Below are 20340 nucleotides of genomic sequence, written 5' to 3'. Positions count from 1 at the left end.
CGCAACATTATCAGTTTGCGGTCCTCCCGTTTGGTCTTACTTCGGCACCTCGAGTCTTCACAAAGGTGATGGCGGTGGTGGCAGCCCATCTCAGGAGGTCGGGAATTTCGGTTTTCCCTTATTTAGACGACTGGCTGATCAAGGCGGAGTCGTCAGAGAAGGTGCTGTGTCATCTGCAGGATACAACTCGGCTGTTGTACAGATTGGGTTTTTCGATCAATGTGCCCAAATCTCACCCGGTGCCCTCTCAGCGCAACCTGTTCATAGGTGCGGTACTGGACACTACTGTGTGTCGGGCATTCCCTCCTCCTCAAAGGATTCTCGACATACAGGAGATGATTCCTTTATTTTACAGCGGAGCGGTCGTTCCAGTTCTGAAGGTCCTTCGCCTGCTCGGTCTGTTCGCCTCCTGCATTCTGTTGGTCAACCATGCACGCTGGCACATGAGGGCGCTCCAGTGGTGCCTCCGCAAGCAGTGGTATCAGCACAAGGGAGATCTCAGGGAGTCTGTGAGGATCTCCAGAGAAGCTGCAGCGGATCTGTCTTGGTGGAGCGTGGAGGTCAATCTGTCTCAAGGAAAGCCCTTTCATCTACCTCCATCGGTGACCACGGTGATAACGGATGCATCCACTTTAGGGTGGGGTGCTCATCTGGGGGATCTGGAGATCAAGGGTCTTTGGTCTCCAGAGGAAAGGTTGCTTCACATCAACCTTCTGGAGTTACGGGCGATACGTTTGGCGCTCAAGGCCTTCCTCCCTTCCCTTCGCGGTCAGTCTGTTCAAGTCCTGACAGACAACACGACCGCGATGTGGTATATAAACAAACAGGGAGGAGTGGGGTCTCTTTGTCTCTGCAGAGAGGCCCTGCGTCTATGGTTCTGGGCTCAGGACCATCGGATTTGTCTGATGGCAAATCATCTGGCCGGAGTTCTGAACGTGCGTGCGGACAGTCTCAGTCGGCAGTTCTCCGCCGACCACGAGTGGAGGCTTCATCCAGAGGTAGTTCGTCACGTCTTTCGGATGTGGGGAGCTCCTCGGGTGGACCTGTTCGCCACTCACGAGAATGCTCACTGCCCGTCATTCTGCAGTCTCCAGTATCCGTTGCAGGGAGCGTTAGGGGACGCGTTCCAGTTGAGTTGGGGCTCACGACTCCTTTACGCGTTTCCTCCCATACCCTTGATTCCTCGGGTTCTGAGGAAGGTTCGCCAAGACCGGGCCCAAGTTATATAGATCGCCCCGGATTGGCCAAGAAGGGTGTGGTACACAGATCTTCTCCACCTCTCCTCGTGCCCTCCGCTCCGTCTCCCTCTCAGGGCAGACCTCCTCTCGCAGTCGGAGGGGCAGGTTCTACACCCCCACCTCCAGAGCTTACACCTTCATGCCTGGAGATTGAACGGGGCAACCTGAGTTCCTTCTCTCTCCCACCGGATGTGGTGGATGTTATTTTATCGGCCAGGCGACACTCCACCAAATCCATATACTCCTATAGATGGTCTAAATTCGTACTCTGGTGTGGAGAGAGGTCAATTGATCCCTTGAAGGCTCGTTTGTCTAACATTTTGCTGTTTGCCCTTTCTCTTGCTCAGCAAGGCTTTGCTGTGGCCACAGTTAAAGGATATTTATCGGCTTTGTCGGCTTTCCTATGCCTGCCGGATCAGCCGTCATTGTTTAAATCACCTATTGTACTTAGGTTTCTCAAGGGCCTCACAAATAAATGTCCTCCTACTCCTTTTATTGTACCTCAATGGGATTTAAACCTTGTACTGACTTATCTAATGGGTTCTCCCTTCGAGCCCTTACATAAGTGTCCCTTGAGACTGTTGTCTTTTAAAACGGTTTTCCTCGTTGCAATCACCTCGGCAAGGAGGGTAAGTGAGCTTCAAGCTCTTAGTTCAAAACCCCCATTCTTGACTGTGCATGCTGAACGAATGGTGCTCCAGACCAGGGCTGCGTTTTTGCCTAAGGTGGTGACTCCCTTCCATCTGGGGCAGTCCATTACCCTTCCTTCCTTTTATCCTCCCCCTCACCCTTCCAAGGAGGAGGAGAGACTTCACCGCTTGGACCCTAAGAGGGCGGTGAGCTTTTACCTGGACAGGTCAAAAGACTACAGGATTGATGACCAGCTCTTTGTGGGTTTTGCTGGCTGCAGAAAGGGTCGTGCGGTGCACAAGCGCACCCTTTCAAGATGGATTGTGCTTTGCATCAAGATCTGCTACTCCCTAGCTGGTAAGGAGCCTCCGGAGGGTTTGAGGGTTCATTCTACCAGGCCAAAATCTTCTACATCTGCCTTATCTAGGGGTGTTCCTGTGGAGGACATTTGTAGGACGGCAACTTGGGCCTCCCTCCACACCTTCGCAAAACATTATTGCTTGGACACCGAGGTGAGGAGTGACGGACACTTTGCTCGTTCCGTCCTTCAGGATTTTCTGGTATAGGGGGATGGACACCCTCCTCCGGGAGTGGGGACTGCTGTGGAATCTATTCACAAGGTGAGGAATCCACTGGCAGATGTATCCATCAGAAGAACAAGTTACTTACCTTCGGTAACGCTTTTTCTGGTGGATACAGTATCTGCCTGTGGATTCCTCACTGACCCACCTGCCTCCCCGTTGTCCATCCTTCTATACCTGTAATTCTATGCCTGTAATTCTAATGATGGGTTTCAAATGTGTTTATCACTGTCAAAGGCATTATGTTATTTCTTGTGCTTTGTTATTTATTTTCCACACTGGGTGTGTTGATATGCATATTGTGTACTGTGTATACTGTGTATATATATTGCTGTCAGTCCGTCCGTGTGCCTCGAAGGCACGGAAAAAAGGGGCGGAACTGACGTCATCACGCCGAGGAGGTCTTCTTATGGAGCCGGTGACGTCAGCGGAGTCGCGAGCGGTGCCGTGCCTCTGTGACGTCGTCTTCGACCTCATCGGCGTGGACTGCTACAAAAGTTTCCGAATGTTGCTGGCGCAGGGGATATTCACAAGGTGAGGAATCCACAGGCTGATACTGTATCCACCAGAAAAAGCGTTACCGAAGGTAAGTAACTTGTTCATTTGTTCTTCTTGAGATTCAAACCATGTTCTCTCAATACTCCACAAATGACAAGAATATTCAGACATATCATGAGAGACTATAAGAATATGGTGTTGGAGACATTTTACAAATGCTTCCAGACCCTTGAAAATATGACACACTACTCTTTGGAAGACAGATGCTGCTGACGCAAGGCCAAATCACATTCACTTAAATTGGAATAAACCTTGTGAAGTGATAAATGCAGTCAAATGATGGGATTCCTCAGCCAATAGAATTTGATAGTACGCGGACCAAAGGTCCAATGTCCAGACAACTGTAGCACCACCTAACATGCTCACAACTTCATTAATGGGGGGCAATGGATGACAATCAACTACTATAATGGCATTGAGAGCTTTGAGATCAATGCATAAGCTCAATGATTTGTCAGATTTCCACACCAAAACAATGGGAGACACCCACTCAGATGATTCTACTTCCTCAATGACACCCTCTTTCAACATCTCATCCAACACGCTTACAAGTTCATCTATCATATTAATCGGAAGATTTCTCAACTTCTGTATGACAGGCTGTGCTCTTTGTTTAAGCTTGATTAAATGCTTATACCCTTCTAGCCTTCCCAAACTCTCAGAAAATACTTCAGGAAATTCATGCTCAATTTCTGCAACACCACGACTTTCACTAATGACTAACACAGGTTCCTTGCAACAGGGATTGAGAATGGTACCAAATTTCAATGGTCTCTCTAACCTAACACATAAACCCCTTCTTTAGCCAGGTACAATTTAATGCACACTGTCCTTCCCTTGAAATAAACGTCTGAGGCAGGGGACGTGGCTTGCCTTCATGGCCGCGTAGACATGCTCTGGAAGAGCTTGGCGCAGCGGCCCAATTTAAGCAAGAATCCTGAGACATTCTACTTTATGCTGGTATAGAAATGGTCTCTTGGGACCCGTTAGGCCTCCAGCCACCACATGAGCGACTGTGACAGCGAAGGGACCCTGTGAACATAAAAATGTAACTCCGGTCCTGAAGGGGAACCAGCACCGTCTTGGTGTCAGCGGTGCGACCGGGCTGTGACGCTGGGCCTGGAGACCTGCCAGATCCTGACGAGGTGGCACAACCACGCTGTGATCCTGGAGGACATCAGATTACCACCACATGAGTGGCAGTGACAGCGTGGGACCCCGCAACTGGCGAGATGGAGTTCAGTCCTGTGGAGGGGCCGGTGCCATCTTGGTGAGGGAAGGGCGGCCAGACTGCGAAGCTGGACTTGGGGCCCATCGGACCCTGCTGGGGTGGTACAGCTGCTCTCCGATCCTGAAGGAGGTTGCATCCTGACCAGATATAAGATGCAGGGCGAGCAGAACTGAAGCGCGCACGGCAGCGTGACGTTTGACCTCCGGCGTTGTGAGGCCCAGAGGAGTGAGAGCTGCTGAGGAGGGCTCGAGGGGACAAGGCCATCCCTGCCTGGAAAGCAAAGCACCTGTCGCCAGTGGAGCCCTAGGATTTGCAGGACATTAATAGGTGGATGCCCCCTTCCCCGCCTATTGGAGAGGGCCTACTTCATCGGGGGCTGCCGGGGTCGAGGGATGGCTGTTAGACGGCTGGATCACTGACACAACCCGAGGCGGTTTTGTCTGGGCCCAAACGCAACCTTGAGGGGCGATGAGCCGATGTAGAGCAGGGCAGCGCCCTTGGACTGCCAGATGAGCGAGGTGAAGCGAGGATGATCTGGAAGGGGGACCCCCCTGGAAGCCTGGTCTGGGATGCCACACGCAGGCCGGTCTGACCTATCTGATTGAGAGAGAGAAGCATCCCTTTGATGAGAGAAGAACCTGCAACCCGAGGCTGTGGGAGAACCAAGAAGCTTAGGAGGTGGGCCTGGGCCAATGCTGAGGACCTATACACACGAGAGCCCCGGGTTACGCCACCAGTGGTGTAAAACAGAGCCAGAATTGTGCTGGTGTGCTTAGCTGAGGGGTCTTGAGGTGCCGATCTCCTTGAGGGTGTCCTGGAGGGGAGAACCCTGTGAAGAATTGCGGGGCTAACAACGAGGTCCAAGCACGGAGGAGCAGGCCCCTGATGGGGTTAAAGATACCGGGTGGGGACACCCGGGGGGGTTTCCCTGACGGGTAAGGTCCCATAGGATATTCTCCGACATTGTTGGCCGGTCACCATAGGAAGGACAAAGTGACGAAGGCGCAATCTAATAAAATATCGAACTATGCGCAACCCATGTTACATGGCTCAAATACCAGAGAAGAAGACCCTGCACTGGGGAAGGTGGCATCAGAGGGTGCTGATGGAGACGCACAAATGCTAAAGAACATCATCCGGGCCATTCAGTCGACCAGAGACGATATGGTCCGGAAGATTGACGCTGTGGCCATAGACATTAATTTATTGATGTGTGACCTCCGGAAAGTTTTGGACAGAGTGACCATCACAGAGAAAGACATGGAGGTCTTAAAGGAGGAAGTTAAAAACCTTAGTGCCACGGTGGTGGAACTGAAGCGAAAAGCGATAAAGTAGGATGAAAGGGCAGAGGACTCAGAAGGAAGGTCAAGGAGAGGGAACTTGAGATTTGTTCGGTTCCCTGAGAAAGCGGAGGGCCCCTCAGTGACACTGTTCCAGGAGGACTGGACAGTTCGTGAAATGGCTCCCAAGCAGTTGTCGAAGTTTTTCAATATAGCACGAGCGTATAGAACACTATTGACCTCCCCTAGACCTGGAGCGCGTCCCCGAGCCATCATTGCAAAATTATTGAATTTCCAGGATAGGGATCTTCTCCTCCAGCTTTCTCGTAGTGGACAGCACCTTTTCTTCAAGGGTCAATACCAATCGGTGTACCCTGACACCTCCTAAAGAGTTCAGAACCAAAGAAAGACCTTTATTGCAGTCAAACGGAGGCTGAAAGACCTGAACTTAAAATGCAGCTTTTTGTTCCCAGCAAAATTACGAGTGCGAAGTGAGGGTGGTGCCCTGTTTTTCTTCTCGGTGGAGGAGGGGAGGGACTGGCTAGACACCAGGGCCCCAGAGGGAAGACAACTGGTGCCCTCCACGGTCTCCACTGGGACAGCATCTGCAAAATCATTCCTGAAGGGCTGCGGACAATCTACTCGACAGGTACAGCACACGAGGACGACAAGCCCGGGCAGCATCACTATCCTCCAGGACGGCACGTCACAGGCTTCAGATTCAGAGATCATGTCGTACTTGAGAGAAACAATGCCGCATAGTGTAGTTGGAACCAGAGAACCAGGCAGCGGCCAGGAATGAGCTCTGCACGCTGAACAATAAACGTGGAACTGTACAGATAAGTCCGCTATTTATAGGTATTTTGAAGGGGTCCCTGTGAGACTTGTTTGAGGATTTACTATTGGTGTTCCTGGGAGACTCGTAACTTGAGGCCACAAGGGTGCCTTTCTTGACCTCTTTATTTCTTATTTCCTCCTTACGCATAATTCAATGTACAGGTCAGGGGCCATGTTGGTCGTTATTTGCACTGCGAGCATGGGCAGCTGCTGGAGTAGTGACACCCCCCACCAGAGTCCAGGCCCGTCAAGGAAGCTTGAGAGCAATCTCATGTAGCCAGTTCTCTTGCACAGCGCCCGATAGCCATGACCACCTATATTTCAGACAAGGTGAAACTGGGCATCGGCCCTGGGACTGTTAAGTTGCTGTTGAAGTGCTTACAGGGAGCTGGGGATGTATGGGGCGGTGTGTATTGTTTCTTCCATGGATCACAGGATGCACATTGGAATTCATACTGCTGCCCATGGGGGGAGAGGGGAGTGGGATTGTTCATTTTTTGAAAGTTCGTCTGTTTGTTGGGGTCATATAGGATTACACTAAGCCATACGGTCTGCTGGGTCGACGGGACAGACTAACCGGGGAAGGGAGAACACTCTCTGGACACTTACTACCACATCATCATGACAGTACAGATGCTGAAGGTTCCTAATTGGAATGTTAGAAGGTTGGCCGGCCTTGACAAACGTTGCAGAATACACACCTCCCTAAAGAGATACAGGATAGCAATTGCGGTGCTCCAAGAGACACACATATGGGGGAACAAAATAGCGACCTTATGGAAAAGATGGTGGGGTCACCTATGTGCCACTTCATACTCTGGTTTTGCATGGGGGGCACTGGTGTGGGTGATGCCAGGGGTCCCATTCCAACACCTCCAAAATGTCCTGGACCCTGAAGGGCGGTGCGTCATTTTGTTTGGGAAGTGGGAAGGGAGGGAAATTTGTATTGCAAATGTGTATGCGCCTAACTCGGCCTGCCCCGACTTTTTTCCAGCAGTCTTGAAGGCTGCGACACCGTATATGGGTGCAGAGCTTCTCCTCTTTGGAAACTTTAATTGCATCTTTGATGGGGAATTGTATAGAGAGCCCCCTAGAGAAAACACCAAACCCCGCATGACTAGATCCCTTACAGGCATCTTTCAGGGCATGCAGATACCAGATGAGTGGAGGGCACGCAATCCCACTAAAAGAGAGTTTTCTTGTTTCACTCCCGAAGCTAACACCTTCTCCCGAATTGACCACTGCTGCCTCTCAGCCGGCCTTTATGCCACAATGAAGGGCATTTCCTATTTACCACGATATTTGTCTGACCACGCACCATTGCTACTGACCTTGACTAGTGGGCTGGTACGACCAGCCATTCCACTGCGGCAACTTTGGGTGGAGGCACTTACGGACCCTCCATATGCGAAGACTGTGGTGGAGGCTTTGCAACACTATTTTAGGAAGAACTGGGGATCGACAGTCAATAGATCCATAGAATGGGTGGCCATGAAGGTCATAATTGGAGGGGTTTGCAGGAGGACCACGTATGGGGCCCAAGATCAGCTTAGTGCTGACATTGACTCCTTAGAAAAACGACAAAAGACACTGGATGACACTTTGCACAGGGTTCCGACCGATACGGATGAGTGGACACGGGAACGTGGGGAGTTACTAGAGGCATGGTCCTGATTAGAGAAACACAGATATACCACTTATAGGCAGAGACTCTGTATGAAGGGGGATAGATCAGGAGTGCTCTTAGCCCGATTACTTCGGACGTAGACGGAACACACACCCGTGTTGCAGCTCTGCAACAGTATGGGGAACATGGTGCACACGCAGGACGCGATTCTAAAAGAATTTGCGATGCACTTATGAAAAACATGCTTGTCTGCTACCCAGGCTAGGCCGCTTGCACTGCAGCACTTTCTTGATGGGATAACACTTCCCACCCTGGGGGAAGGTGAAGCTAAGGCCCCAGGGGCACCGATTTCTAGGGTGAAAGTACTAGCATTGATTAAGAAGCTGAAATCAGAGAAATGCCCCAGGAGCGATGGACTCCCAGAGGAGTTCTATGAAAGGTTCGCCCCACACCTAGTGGAGCACCTCCTGGAGGTGTTTAATGAAGCCTTAGCCTGTGGGGTACTTCCTAACACCATGATGGAAGCACTAGTGTCCATGATCCTTAAGCCATATATGGATCCCCTTTCCCTGGGCTCTTATAGGCCCATCTCCCTCCTGAATATTAATGAGAAATTATTAAGTGGCATGCTGTGACCCGACTGGTTCACTCGGACCAGGCCGGGTTTATTCCTGGTCAAAACACCACACATAATTTGTGCAGACTGGCGCATATATGGCATGCACTAGACCTGCAGAAGGAGGGCTTGGCCCTGTGTCTCCTGGATACCCAGCAGGCCTCTGACTCAGTTGAATGGGACTACATGTGGATGGTGTTGTGTGGGATGGGGTTAGGGGAAACGTATATAAGGTGGCTGAAACTGCTCTACACTAGACCGATGGCTCTGGTCTGCCTCTGGAATCAGATGTCTGGTAGCTTTAAACTCCAGAGGGGTACCTGATAGGGTTGCCCCCTGTCGCCACTTCTATTTGCCCTTGCGATGGAGCCCTTGGCGATCACCCTTGGAAAATAGATGGAGCGATGGGGGATTCAGTTGGGAATTGCTACCCACGTGGTGCCAATGTACGCTGATGATACATTGGTGTACCTTCGGCATCCTGAAGAGGCAGTACCTGCGCTCCTTCAGGAGCTGACTGACTTTGGGGAAATATCGGGACTGTGCCTCAACCCGGGGAAGTCTAAGCTCTTCCCCATGGGAATCCTGGTAGACACGGAGGAGGGCGCGTTACCCCTAGTCGGAATGCGATGGGTCAGGGATGAAGTACGTTACCAGGGGATCGAGCTAGGACACATACAGGCTACCTATCTGGAGCACAATATGGGGAGGTGCGAGGAGGGCATGCACAAATTGATTAAGTTCTGGAGAGACCTACCATTATCTCTATTCGATCCGGGTTGCCTTGATAAAAATGATGATTCTTCCACGCTGTTTGTATATCATGCAGAATTCCCTCCATTGTCTACCACGGGTGTATTTCAGCCAGCTCGACGGCCTACTGGTCGACCTGCTGTGGGGATCCAAAAGGAAAAGAGTGAAATTAGACACACTACAGAGGACATGGGAACAGGGGGGACTGGTGGTCCCTCGGTTGGGCCTCTACTATTTGGTGACACAGCTTCAACATGCAATTCATTGGCTGGACGAGAACAACAATTGGGAGAGGCAATTACTGGAGGGCACCCCCCCGGGGGACTACCCTCCCTGACCTTCTTATGCTGGGATTGAGAGTGGCTGAATGACTCCCGCAGATTGTTAGGCATGTGGCTTCAACCTGGGAAGATGCAATTAAAACCGTGGTGAAACTGGTGCCTTATCCCCCCGATGCCCCGTTGTGGATGGAGGGAGGCTGCCGCATGCTGGGGGATTTATTCTACAGTCAGCAGTTCCTTACTAGGGAGGAGGCAGAATCAGTGTTTGAGTTGGGCAGCGTTCAGTACCTCCAATGCGCGAAAATCTTGGTGGTGGCCCGCGAGCTGTGGCCAATGTTCCCATAGGAACTGCCCATATCTGCTACTCTACAGGTTCTCTTGACATTGGTGGGGGGACGTAGGCTAGTTTCCCACATCTATAGGGCACTAAGGAAAGACATAACTACAGATCCCCTCCCAGTCCAAGCTAATTGCGACGCAATGGTAGAGGAACCTTTAACAGACTCTTAATGGAAAAGGGTACATGAGGGGGTCAAGCAAATTAGTTCCAATGCCAGATTTAAACTCACCCAATTCAACATTGTCCATCAAACCTATCTGACTCCATGAGTACTACACAAAATATACCCAGACCGCCCTGCTCACTGTCCCAAATGGGGTTATATCGATGCCAATTTCTTACATATGACCTGGGACTGTCCAAAATTGAAGCTATTCTGGGGGTCAGTGCTAGACCGCTTGCAGACAGTTACTGGGTGGACGCTGACTTACTCCATCAAAGAGGTACTTCTGGGACTCCTCCCTAGACCCAAAGGGAGAAAGCTTACGAGGAAATTTCTCCAGCTTTGGCTGGTGCTGGCCAAGCGGAGAATAACAATTAGGTGGATGAGCTCGACGCCCCCCATGGTGGAGAGTTGGGCCAAAGACTTATGGGAATGGGCAACAGTAGAGTTCGGAGAGATGAAAAGTTGGAAGACGATGCAAGGTCCTGGTATACCATGAGCACAGAGGCCGCTATGGGTGGGGTTCTTGCCTCACAAGTGATGGAGGGGACTCAAGCTGACCACGCCAGCTTGGGATGGTAGTACCATCTGGGGGCACCCGTAGTCTGAGAAAGTAGTAGAAGCAGTCCAATAGCGAGACGTAGTTTGAAATATGGTACATGGTATGGGGGAGTTTCCTTCTTGTGACTCTGGGGGGAGTGGGAGGGGCTTGTTACAAGTTAAAATGTTATGATTTATTTCCATGAGACACTGTTGCTTATGTCCGGAGACAGTATAATGTTTCATTATCGCAAGCTTTCAGTTGTGAACACGTCTCATCCTCACAAGGAATGGATTAATAGTTTTGGTATAATCACCTGTGATGTGATGTGTAATTACTGTCATGATCGTATTGTGATTCTGGATGACCAATAAATATAAAATAAAAATCATTCTTAAAAAAAAATGTCTGAGGCAATATCACCCATAAGGTCAATTATGGACCCATCAAAATTCTGGGCTACTACATCCGGCTCACACAAATTCTCCACAGTTAATATGCCCTGAAACATTTCTTGGAAATAGTTCTAGTGATGATAGACCATGGTGACCCCGAGCCTGCCATAAGTTCCAAATCCTTCTCTAAAAACCTGACTTTACATTTAGGAGACCTCCTATCCTCCACCTCTTCAGCACAGGGCTCACCCACCGACAAGGTAATGCCTTTCGCCTTTTCATTAGCTTTGTCCTGATTGCATGCACACCTTAAAGACGAAACTTCAACTGCACCTATAGCTGCAGTTTTGCTTTTTTTTCTAGTCATCCTTGCACACACAGGCAAATGCCCTATCCTTCTACACTTGATGCATTTGTTTCCTATAGCAGGACAGTGCAAAGAGGATGCCACATGACTGAAACTCCCACACCTTTAACACAAAATACACACTTTTCTCATTCTTTATTTCAACATCCTGAATAACCTTCAACCATTTTTCTGATTGGTCAATAGCTTTAGCGATTCCAATGGCATCTTGTAGATTAGGATTCCCTAACACCCAAAGTTGTCTTGTTTTTTTTTTTACTTTTTACGTTTACAATTATCTAATCCCTGATCATCTCATCACAAATGAACCCAAAATCACAATTGATAGACAGTGCTCTAAGAGCGATCAAGAAATCATCAAAAGACTCTCCCTCCCTAAGGACACCAGTATAAAACTTACACCTATTAAGAGCAATGCTTTTGGTAGGTTTAAATCTATGTTCCATGCGATCTAGAGCTTCTTCAAAACTGCTTAATTCTTCATTTTCATGAAGTACATGTAAAGTTCTGAAAACTGCTTGCCCCTCAGACTCAAAACAATGCATTAAAATATATTTTTTTCTTTCACTACCCATTCTGTCCCCATCAATAGCCTTCATATATGTCAAAAGCTCCTCTTTCCATCTAGACATATAATTAGATTGCAAACACTTAGTAGGAGGTTCAAATTGTATATTTTCCTATTACTAGAAATTCTCCTTCTTATTTTTTTAATTGCCAAAATTCTAATGCTTGCAGAGCAAAAGAACCAATACAAGAATCCCAAAATATCACCAATATAATAAAATACACTCAAATGTGTCTTGAAAATAGTCACACGGAAAATAGAGAAAAGAAGAAAAACAAATTACAGTGATGATAAGCAGAATATGCATTGATGCACATATATTGCATAGATTAGTGAATAAATTCTGCCCCAATCTAGAGATCGATGAACTGGTGAATAGAAGAATTGCTGAGTGAATCGGCGTGAGGCTAACAACACTCTGCTGTGTGCAGTAAAAGACAAGCTTCCCAATCCCAAATGGTGGGTGTAAACGTGGGACGTTACGTTTCACGTTGTACGTTTCACCAGCGTAGTGATGAGGTTTTGGCAGTTGGGGAAATGGCATGGGTGAGCACATCAAATTCCTGAGTTCATTGGAGGAAAGATTCCAGCAGTATTGCGGTCAACGAGCTTCACAAATGACGCTGGTATTGCACTGTCATTGTAGAATGCTCTCCAAAGATTTGAAGAATGCAGGTATGTGATGTCCCACATTTTGGTTAAAAATATTCCCCCAAAATGTATCCCAGAGTTTTGTTAATGGAAGCGGAAGGTAAATCCAGAGTACAAGAATTGTAAAACCTTAAAAGATCCTTTAGATGAGAAAAATGATCAAACTCCCAAAAATAAAGACGCTACTGCAGTTTAGTAGGTAGCCAGTACCTAAAGTAACTTGTCGCAGTGTAACAATCCAATGATAAAAAGAAAAATCCAAAAGAAGTAGAAAGATGTTTATTGAACACAGCACAGGACCTTCAAGCAGCAAGACAGCTCAACAACTATTGTAGACTTCTCTAACAGAATACAATATATAAAACAGATTTAAAGGTGAAAGGGATATGAATATACATAATGTAACATGCCAGTATCCAGCTACCACCTGCCATCTGCCAATAGATGGCTTCCCTGTGGTGAGATTAGAATTGCTCTCAGGAGGTAGGAGTGGGCAGGAGGCCTCCTCCCTTGACCGGATGCTGGCCTGGGGTTCTGTATGTAGCGCCTTCCTGAGCTGCAAAGGAATCCTACCTTGTCACTGGCAGATAAAGCTCACAACTGGGCCTGTCTCTCCTATGTCACTCGTCAGGTTGGAACCAAACTCTGTGGGGCTGGACGAACTGACCATAACTAGTTTAGCAAATGGACACTGACAAGCTGGCAGTGGACCTAAAATAGCAACCAACAAACCTCTCCTCAGAAGACTCCTGGACTTGTGAAGATCAGATTAAACACTGCCCTGCTGTTGGAAACTTTAAGGAAGACTGGACCTGCTTGTCTTAAATTGGTGGCTGGTGTTAAAGTGTATATCCCTTCCTAGATTTCAAAAAGTGGGACTTAGAAACGTTTGCTAACTTTCTGGAATTGGAATTGCTGGTGAAGCTGCAGCTGTTGAACTGCTGGTTGGCCTCAACTTACTGGTTTTCCCCCTTGAAGGAGAGCTGACTTCTTGAAAAGTTTGTAAGTCCAAATGTAGAGGACTTGATCACAGCTGTCACAGAGCAGCATCTGATGACATGGTGACCTTTCCATACATAGACTTCAGTCTTCGCCACTTGGAGCTTTCCTGCGTTTGTTGACAGGAGATCACTCTTCAGCAACCCACCATCGTTGAATTATATTTTGGATCCAGCTTTCAGCTTACCACACTTACAACTCATCAATGACCACAAACTCAAAAGTTAAGGCTGACTAACACTCCATTGAATTCGGTATTAACATTGGACTTTGACCAAGTATAGATTGACCAGATAACCATGGTTGGTGATAATTGTAATTCAAACAAAAAATTCATATCTCCGGTTCGACTTATTATGGAATATTTTGCCTTTTTTTGTTTACATTTATTCATTAAAATTTGCTATGCTTTTCACAATTTGTTAGGAATGTTTCATGTATTGTTTTTGCACTTTATTGCTGTTCGAGTGCAGTACAAATACTTTTGACGCTGCCTCTAAGTCTGCTTGCTTCATGGCAATGTACCAGATGGTTAGATACAGGGTTAATTAGTGACAGTATTGTGTTTATTATTTAAGGTGGGTGTTCAGCCCACTCAACTAATTCACCAATTTCTTACAGTGAAGATGTAAGAATTCATTTGGAACCAGGCCATTTATTTCAGTGGTATGCTGCATGATGAATCACTCACTATTTGTAGGACAAAAACTACATTTTATCACATTACCATGATTTTGTTTTGTACATCGCTGTGCAGTGCTGTGAACAAATGCACAGTTGCTTAGACTACTGCAGTTGGCACTATGGTATTGCAAGTTTGAAAGCAGTCTCATCAGCAGTGAAAATGTTGATTGATTGGCAGGAAGACTCAGCTCACTAAAAGGAACTAATCTTTCTTGTACCTGGAGGTAACACATTTGTTGAGGAAATCTGGTAATAATGAAAATACTGCAATCTCTAAGACACTCCACATAAGAAAACCTTTCTAATGTGCTTCTAAACTCAATGGGCCTGATTCACAATGGGGCCTCCACACTCGTGGTGGAGGTCAGGCATTAGTGGGGGAGTCTCCGCACTTGGGGTAGAATCTCTGCATTGCGAATTCTCATTGCAGAGGTTCCACACTGAGTGCAGAGACTCCCCCATGACTGGGGGGCCTCCGCTACGAGTGTGGCGGGCCTACCCCCAACTCTTCCACTGTGATGCTGTGTTTCTAATGTATTCTGTATTCATGCACACTGATTTACCTCAGTTTACCATATAAATATATCTGAATGTCTCTCTATCCTCAGTTGACCACTACATGATATGTGGTTATAAACAGAGTTCCGTTCCCTTTGTGGCTGCTAGGTTCACATATTATAAATCATACTATATTAACACTATCACTGCTTCAACGATTTTTTACTCTGCTCCTGCTTCTAACAAGTATTCTGAATTAAATCTGATTAGCTCTATGGATAAATATTTTTTTTGACTAACTTATCCTGTTAGTTTTATTCCTACTCACAGTAATATAGCTTGGTACATGTTCTTATAAGCCAGCTGTTAAAACAGGGAATATAGGTAACAGAAGAAATGAAAAACTAAAATAAACTAAATGAACAGGGCTCTGGGTGAAATAGTCATTTACGAGGTATACAGAGACAACATCCTCTTAATTAGTCCTGGTTACAGTGAGTCAGCATGGAGTAGGACAAATAATCATTTGTACAAAGCATAAACGTAAAGTCTCTGGCATCACAAATTAAGAAAATGAGATGTAGCAGGAAGGGAAAAAATAATTGATACCTTCATGATGGAGAATAGAAGGAGAGTGGCAAGACCTTAAATGGGAATTAACAAACTCCGAATGTCTTGATTACTCAGTGGATGTATGCCTGAGTCTTACCAAATGAACAGACATCTAAATATCCTGTCCTGAAGATTGTTTACAAAAGTATCAGCCTGTAAGGTGTGGATTTATTGTCAGTAAGTCCAATGGAGCAATATTTTTATTTATAATATTCAGGATGCAATTTTTATATCACACAATATTCTGATAACAGTATTCTGGTATCACACCATTGCAGTATACAATGCATTCACCCCTGAGATCAAAAAGACCAAAAATGTGTAGAGAGCGAATGAGATTAAAAGAAAAGGAAGTTGATGACCTCTATCAGCTGGCAACTGTCATGATGTGCCGGTGCAGCTTATTTTACCACTAGAGTGCTGCAGTATGAGCAGCTCTCCAAAGAGCAGGTGATATACATGAACACCACTTCTGGTCACTTAGACTCTGCCAGCGCTTGGCTCTAAATAAAATAAAAACTGCTTGCTGGTATTGATTTTGAAGTGATGTGCTATCTCTCTCAGCTCTAGAACCTAGAAATTGGGGAAGATATCTACATGCATGGGCACACCTACACATATAAACAAGGTAAGCTTAGAGGAATCTACCTCCAATCCATGCTGTGTGGTAGCACACAAGCACATTTCCACCTCCCTGCCTGCACCTACCTCAATGAGCAGAAGGTGGTGAAATGAACGAAGGAGATATAGAGTGGACTATGAGAAAGCCCTTATAGTACTGGAAAGTGAATGAAAGAGGAGAATGAGCAAAACATCAAATATTGTCTGGTGGTAAAGGGAGAAAGTGTGGGGTAGTAAAGGAGAAATAGTGTTTGTGGGATAGGGATGAAAATGAGGAGACAAAAGCAAGAAAAATAGAGCTGATGCCTGCAGCTATAGGAAAAGATACAGAATAAGTACATATATGCAGCACACCAAAGGAGCAAACTGTCCCAAGGCCAATGTGCAGCCAAATGCATGGGGATGCAAAAATGAGTTGGTGTGTTGTGTGTTATATGGCCTGCAATAAGCCTGCAACAAGCAATACTCACCAGGCAGTAATTTCCTTTCTTCTCTGCTGCGATGGACAGGATTCCAGAGATGAGAAACTGATGGAAGCAAAAGAGATTACTTTTATCAGGAATCTTCGCACACCATTTACTCAACATTGGGTCTGATACATTGAATACAATCTGCCACTCAAGCATGCTTTTCTGCTGAAACTTCATCCATAACAAAGACCTATGCTTGGAGTAAGAAAAACAAATCACTGGAAATTATGCTTGGAAATGCACTGTGTTGTTATAGTTAGGTCATAGTTTCCACAGAAACAACATTTTTTGTTTTGTCAATAACTTTAGAGCAGTTTGACAAATCTGCACAAAACGTTCTGTAATAAAAGTTCATATACCTAGGCTCATTCATGGAACATTTCACACTGATCGATCAAGCGTGGACCAAGAAAAAAAAGGGGGAGAGGTGGCTCCATAAGTATGATTCATCATGTTAATTCCCTTCGGAGACATTGCTCTGTAATACAGAAACAATTGCTGAATGGAATAACACCAACTTCAGCAAAAACATAGAATCTTACTAAGAAAGGGTGCTCGCAGTTGGTGTAAATCCGATCAGCCTCTTTTGAGAAATTAGCATTTAAAGAGGGATTCGGTGAAGGGGTTAACTGTCTGAAAAAGTTAGATATAGCTGGCCTATAGGCCCTGTGGGATAAAGAACTAGCTGCTGGCTGCAATGCTATACATAATTACAGGTCTTGAGAACTTCGTCCCTAAGTCTTGAATTTGTAAAAACAAATTTCTCATAAAGGAGCAGGTGAGCAGACCCTCACCTCTCGGTCCATGTTTGGGGTAAGGAGGACTCCCAATAAACTACATTTTTGAAGAAATTGGGCATTGTCGGCGTTACTGCTGTACTATCGTGAGACCCAGTGCGGCTCCAGTGTGCTACCCAGGTATTCCTGTGGTACAGCAGAAGATTTGTGTTATTGATCATAAAAAAGACATATGCGGCGGGGTTGGTGCTCCTGTGGCAGGTGTGGGTTCAAGGCCTAGGTGCAAGGCCTAGCCGCAGGCCCAACCCTGTGGCCAATACTTGCTGCACATGACCAAATGCCATGGCCATGTGCAGCATGTGTTAGCGTCTTCCTGGGAATTGCGTGAAGGACCTGGCATAGTTGAGGGCCCTGTGGCAGACAGGAGGTGGGCCAGGCAATGAATTCCTGCTGTACATGGCTGAAGGTCACGCCTGGGTCATTGGAAGTAGGTGGTGTCCACAGATGAACAAACCTTAACATTTAAACATAGACATAACAAACAATATTGGCCTATTTTTTAACCAAGAAGGGTGGTTCTATGAAGAACCTTTTTTGAGTTTTAAAACCTTTTTCCTGCAGTTTTCAATTTATTGTAGGGGGTTTAACTAAAAGTAAATGAACAGATCATCTGAACTTGGATTCAATTTAAAAAAAAAAAACTTTTTGCACTCAGGTTTGTGTGCAGCTATAAGCTTCAGGTTGATCAGATACATCTGTGACAGAAGACATTGACGCTACCTGTTTCTTTCCCGGTTTTCTCTTTGTACTATTCAACTGAATATTTAAACTTTTACTTCAAAGTAATAAAAATGCCCTTTTTCTTCTTTATTGATGATGCTGAATACGTTGTGTGCAGTTGTGTGCCAACCATTTGAAAAGTCAAAGCCAGTGGAAGGAGTGAAAGGTACAGTGTTTGGCAAAAGGTGAGTTATATTTATATGTTTAAAACACTTAATAACAATTTCAAGATGCTTTTAAATTTAACTCTGGGTGGAGGGTCATGAGGTTACGTTATAGATTGTTGTAAACAATGTAATGTTCTTGCTTTAGCATTACTTATTATATGTAGTTTTTAGACTTGGGGGTATATTTTGTCTTATGGGTTTTGAGACAGGTTTGTTAGGCAAGGGTGGGAGGCCAATTGTTTTAAGGCAGAGTTTCAGTGGTTTTTTTAAAGGGTTCTCTAAATGATTAGTGTTCCAAATTTAGATCTATTTAGGTTTCAGTGGTATTAGGGCAGTTGCATTTAGATCTCACTGATGGAAACTCTAGTTTTCAGTCTTACAGTGCAGTGGATTCACAAAAGGGTTTAGTAACATTTTAGAGTTCAGCTCTGGGTTTAATTTATGTTTCAGGGGTGCGGGTGTAGTTTCATTTAGGCAGGTGCCATGGGTACTCCAGTTTTCAGGTTCAATGTTCAGTGATTTGAGAAAGGAGTTCAGGCAATGGATATCAATTGAGATTTCAGGGGGTTAGGAATTACAATGTTGTATCTTTCTATTTTAGTTTTGTGAGAGTTTTCTTTGAACATTGAATATGTTTGTTATTCTGTGCAAAAAATATGGATTTTCCCTTCTTTTTGGGCCTTTTATGAAGGCCTGGATTAGTCCATTAGATATCTCAAGGAATTTATTTTCTATATTTATTTTTTTACTTTGAATTGTGTTCAGGCTGTTTTACTGTTTTACATTGTTAGCTTAATGGTTTTTCCCTGGTTTGAGGAGTTGGATTGTACTCCTTTTTTTGTTTTAGCTAGAGGTGGGTGGTAGAGTTTGAGGAGTGTTGCCCACTCTGCATTCCTCTTAGGACATGTAGTTCTGACAATACTTCGCCAAAAGCTGCATGGTGGAGTTTTTTCTTGTGCGTGGCTTGCCAATGTTAACTTGGTGAGCGCAGGAAATAATTTGTGTCCCCTAGCATGATTATTGGGCACTAGAATGCCTTCCGGTAAGTTTTTTCAACACAGGCGCTCACTCCATGTCATGACCGTCCAAGCTGAGAAACCTGCTGTTCGAGTAGATAATCAACTTGAGCAGCAGAAAAGAAGCCTTGCACTCTGGCATGTCGTTTAGTAAATTTGTCACTGATTTTACTTTGCAGAACAAGCTCCCTGAACAAAAATCAGCACGAGCACCACGGCGTGCTGAATCCCAATCGCTCACAGAACTCTGCGGAATCTCCCTGAGTTTTTATGAATCTCCATGGAATTCTGCAGAGTGCTGCGAGTTCCACCCACCCTGGTTTTATCCTTAATGCATTTTAGTGTTTATTCAGTGGGTTTGTTTCTGTACTATAATTGGAATGTTTGGATTTATTGCTGCAAAACTTTGAACAGGACGGTTACCACGTCAGGACTTAAACACTGTAAGTTTCATATTAGATTTATCTTTCAATATTAATTCAATGTTTCTTCTTGTGTTTATATTCAAGATTGTAGCATAGCATGTTCAAATAGTCCATTCCTCACAAGTTAACCAAACAGTACGTGTTGATGACAAAATGCAGATATTTCTATAATTTTTTGGGAAACTCTGGGTGTTAGTGTTGAGACTAGTTCTTGTGCATGATGCAATCCCTATAGGTTTTCTCTGTATTCAGTATCTCAAGAAATACATAGGGTGGCATTTTCCTACCACTGCTTAAATAAATTATACCATCCATTAACATATTTTGTTTGTTTTTGCCTCTCCTTCTACTGCACTTTTTACGCAATTCCAATAAGATAATAAATCTTCAATAGGCTGCAATCAGATCTTTGTAGGAGACTAAAGTGCCATGAGAGTATGGGGCATATCAACAAGCAGGCGCTAAAAAATTATCGCCGCTTTTGCGGCCGTTTTCGGCCGAAAAGCGGCGATAATTTTATCGCCTAATCAGCAAGGTCACGCTAACACGTGAAACCTTGCTTTAGCATGGGGATTCTAACGCCCAGCTTTGCATCTCTAATGAGATGCAAAGTGGGCGTTCTTGACCTGGCATGACAGGAGAAATGTCGCTAAGCGACATTTCTCCTATCAGCA

The 20340-nt window shown here is 45.7% G+C and overlaps 1 protein-coding gene across 1 annotated transcript in view; it reads right to left on the bottom strand.

Annotated features, from left to right (window-relative positions):
- LOC146839615 (membrane-spanning 4-domains subfamily A member 4D-like) overlaps positions 1-20340 on the bottom strand; it is a 293092-nt gene that overhangs the window by 140318 nt on the left and 132434 nt on the right. Inside the window, exon 4 of the mRNA XM_085651694.1 lies at positions 16542-16598. Coding sequence (XP_085507820.1) covers positions 16542-16598 — 57 coding nt within the window. The remainder of the gene's footprint in view (positions 1-16541; positions 16599-20340) is intronic.

The sequence above is a fragment of the Triturus cristatus genome, chromosome 4_1 (genome assembly GCF_964204655.1).
Source record: "Triturus cristatus chromosome 4_1, aTriCri1.1, whole genome shotgun sequence".
In the NCBI taxonomy this organism is placed as follows: Eukaryota; Metazoa; Chordata; class Amphibia; order Caudata; family Salamandridae; genus Triturus; species Triturus cristatus.
This window is presented reverse-complemented; position numbering and strand designations above follow the sequence as displayed.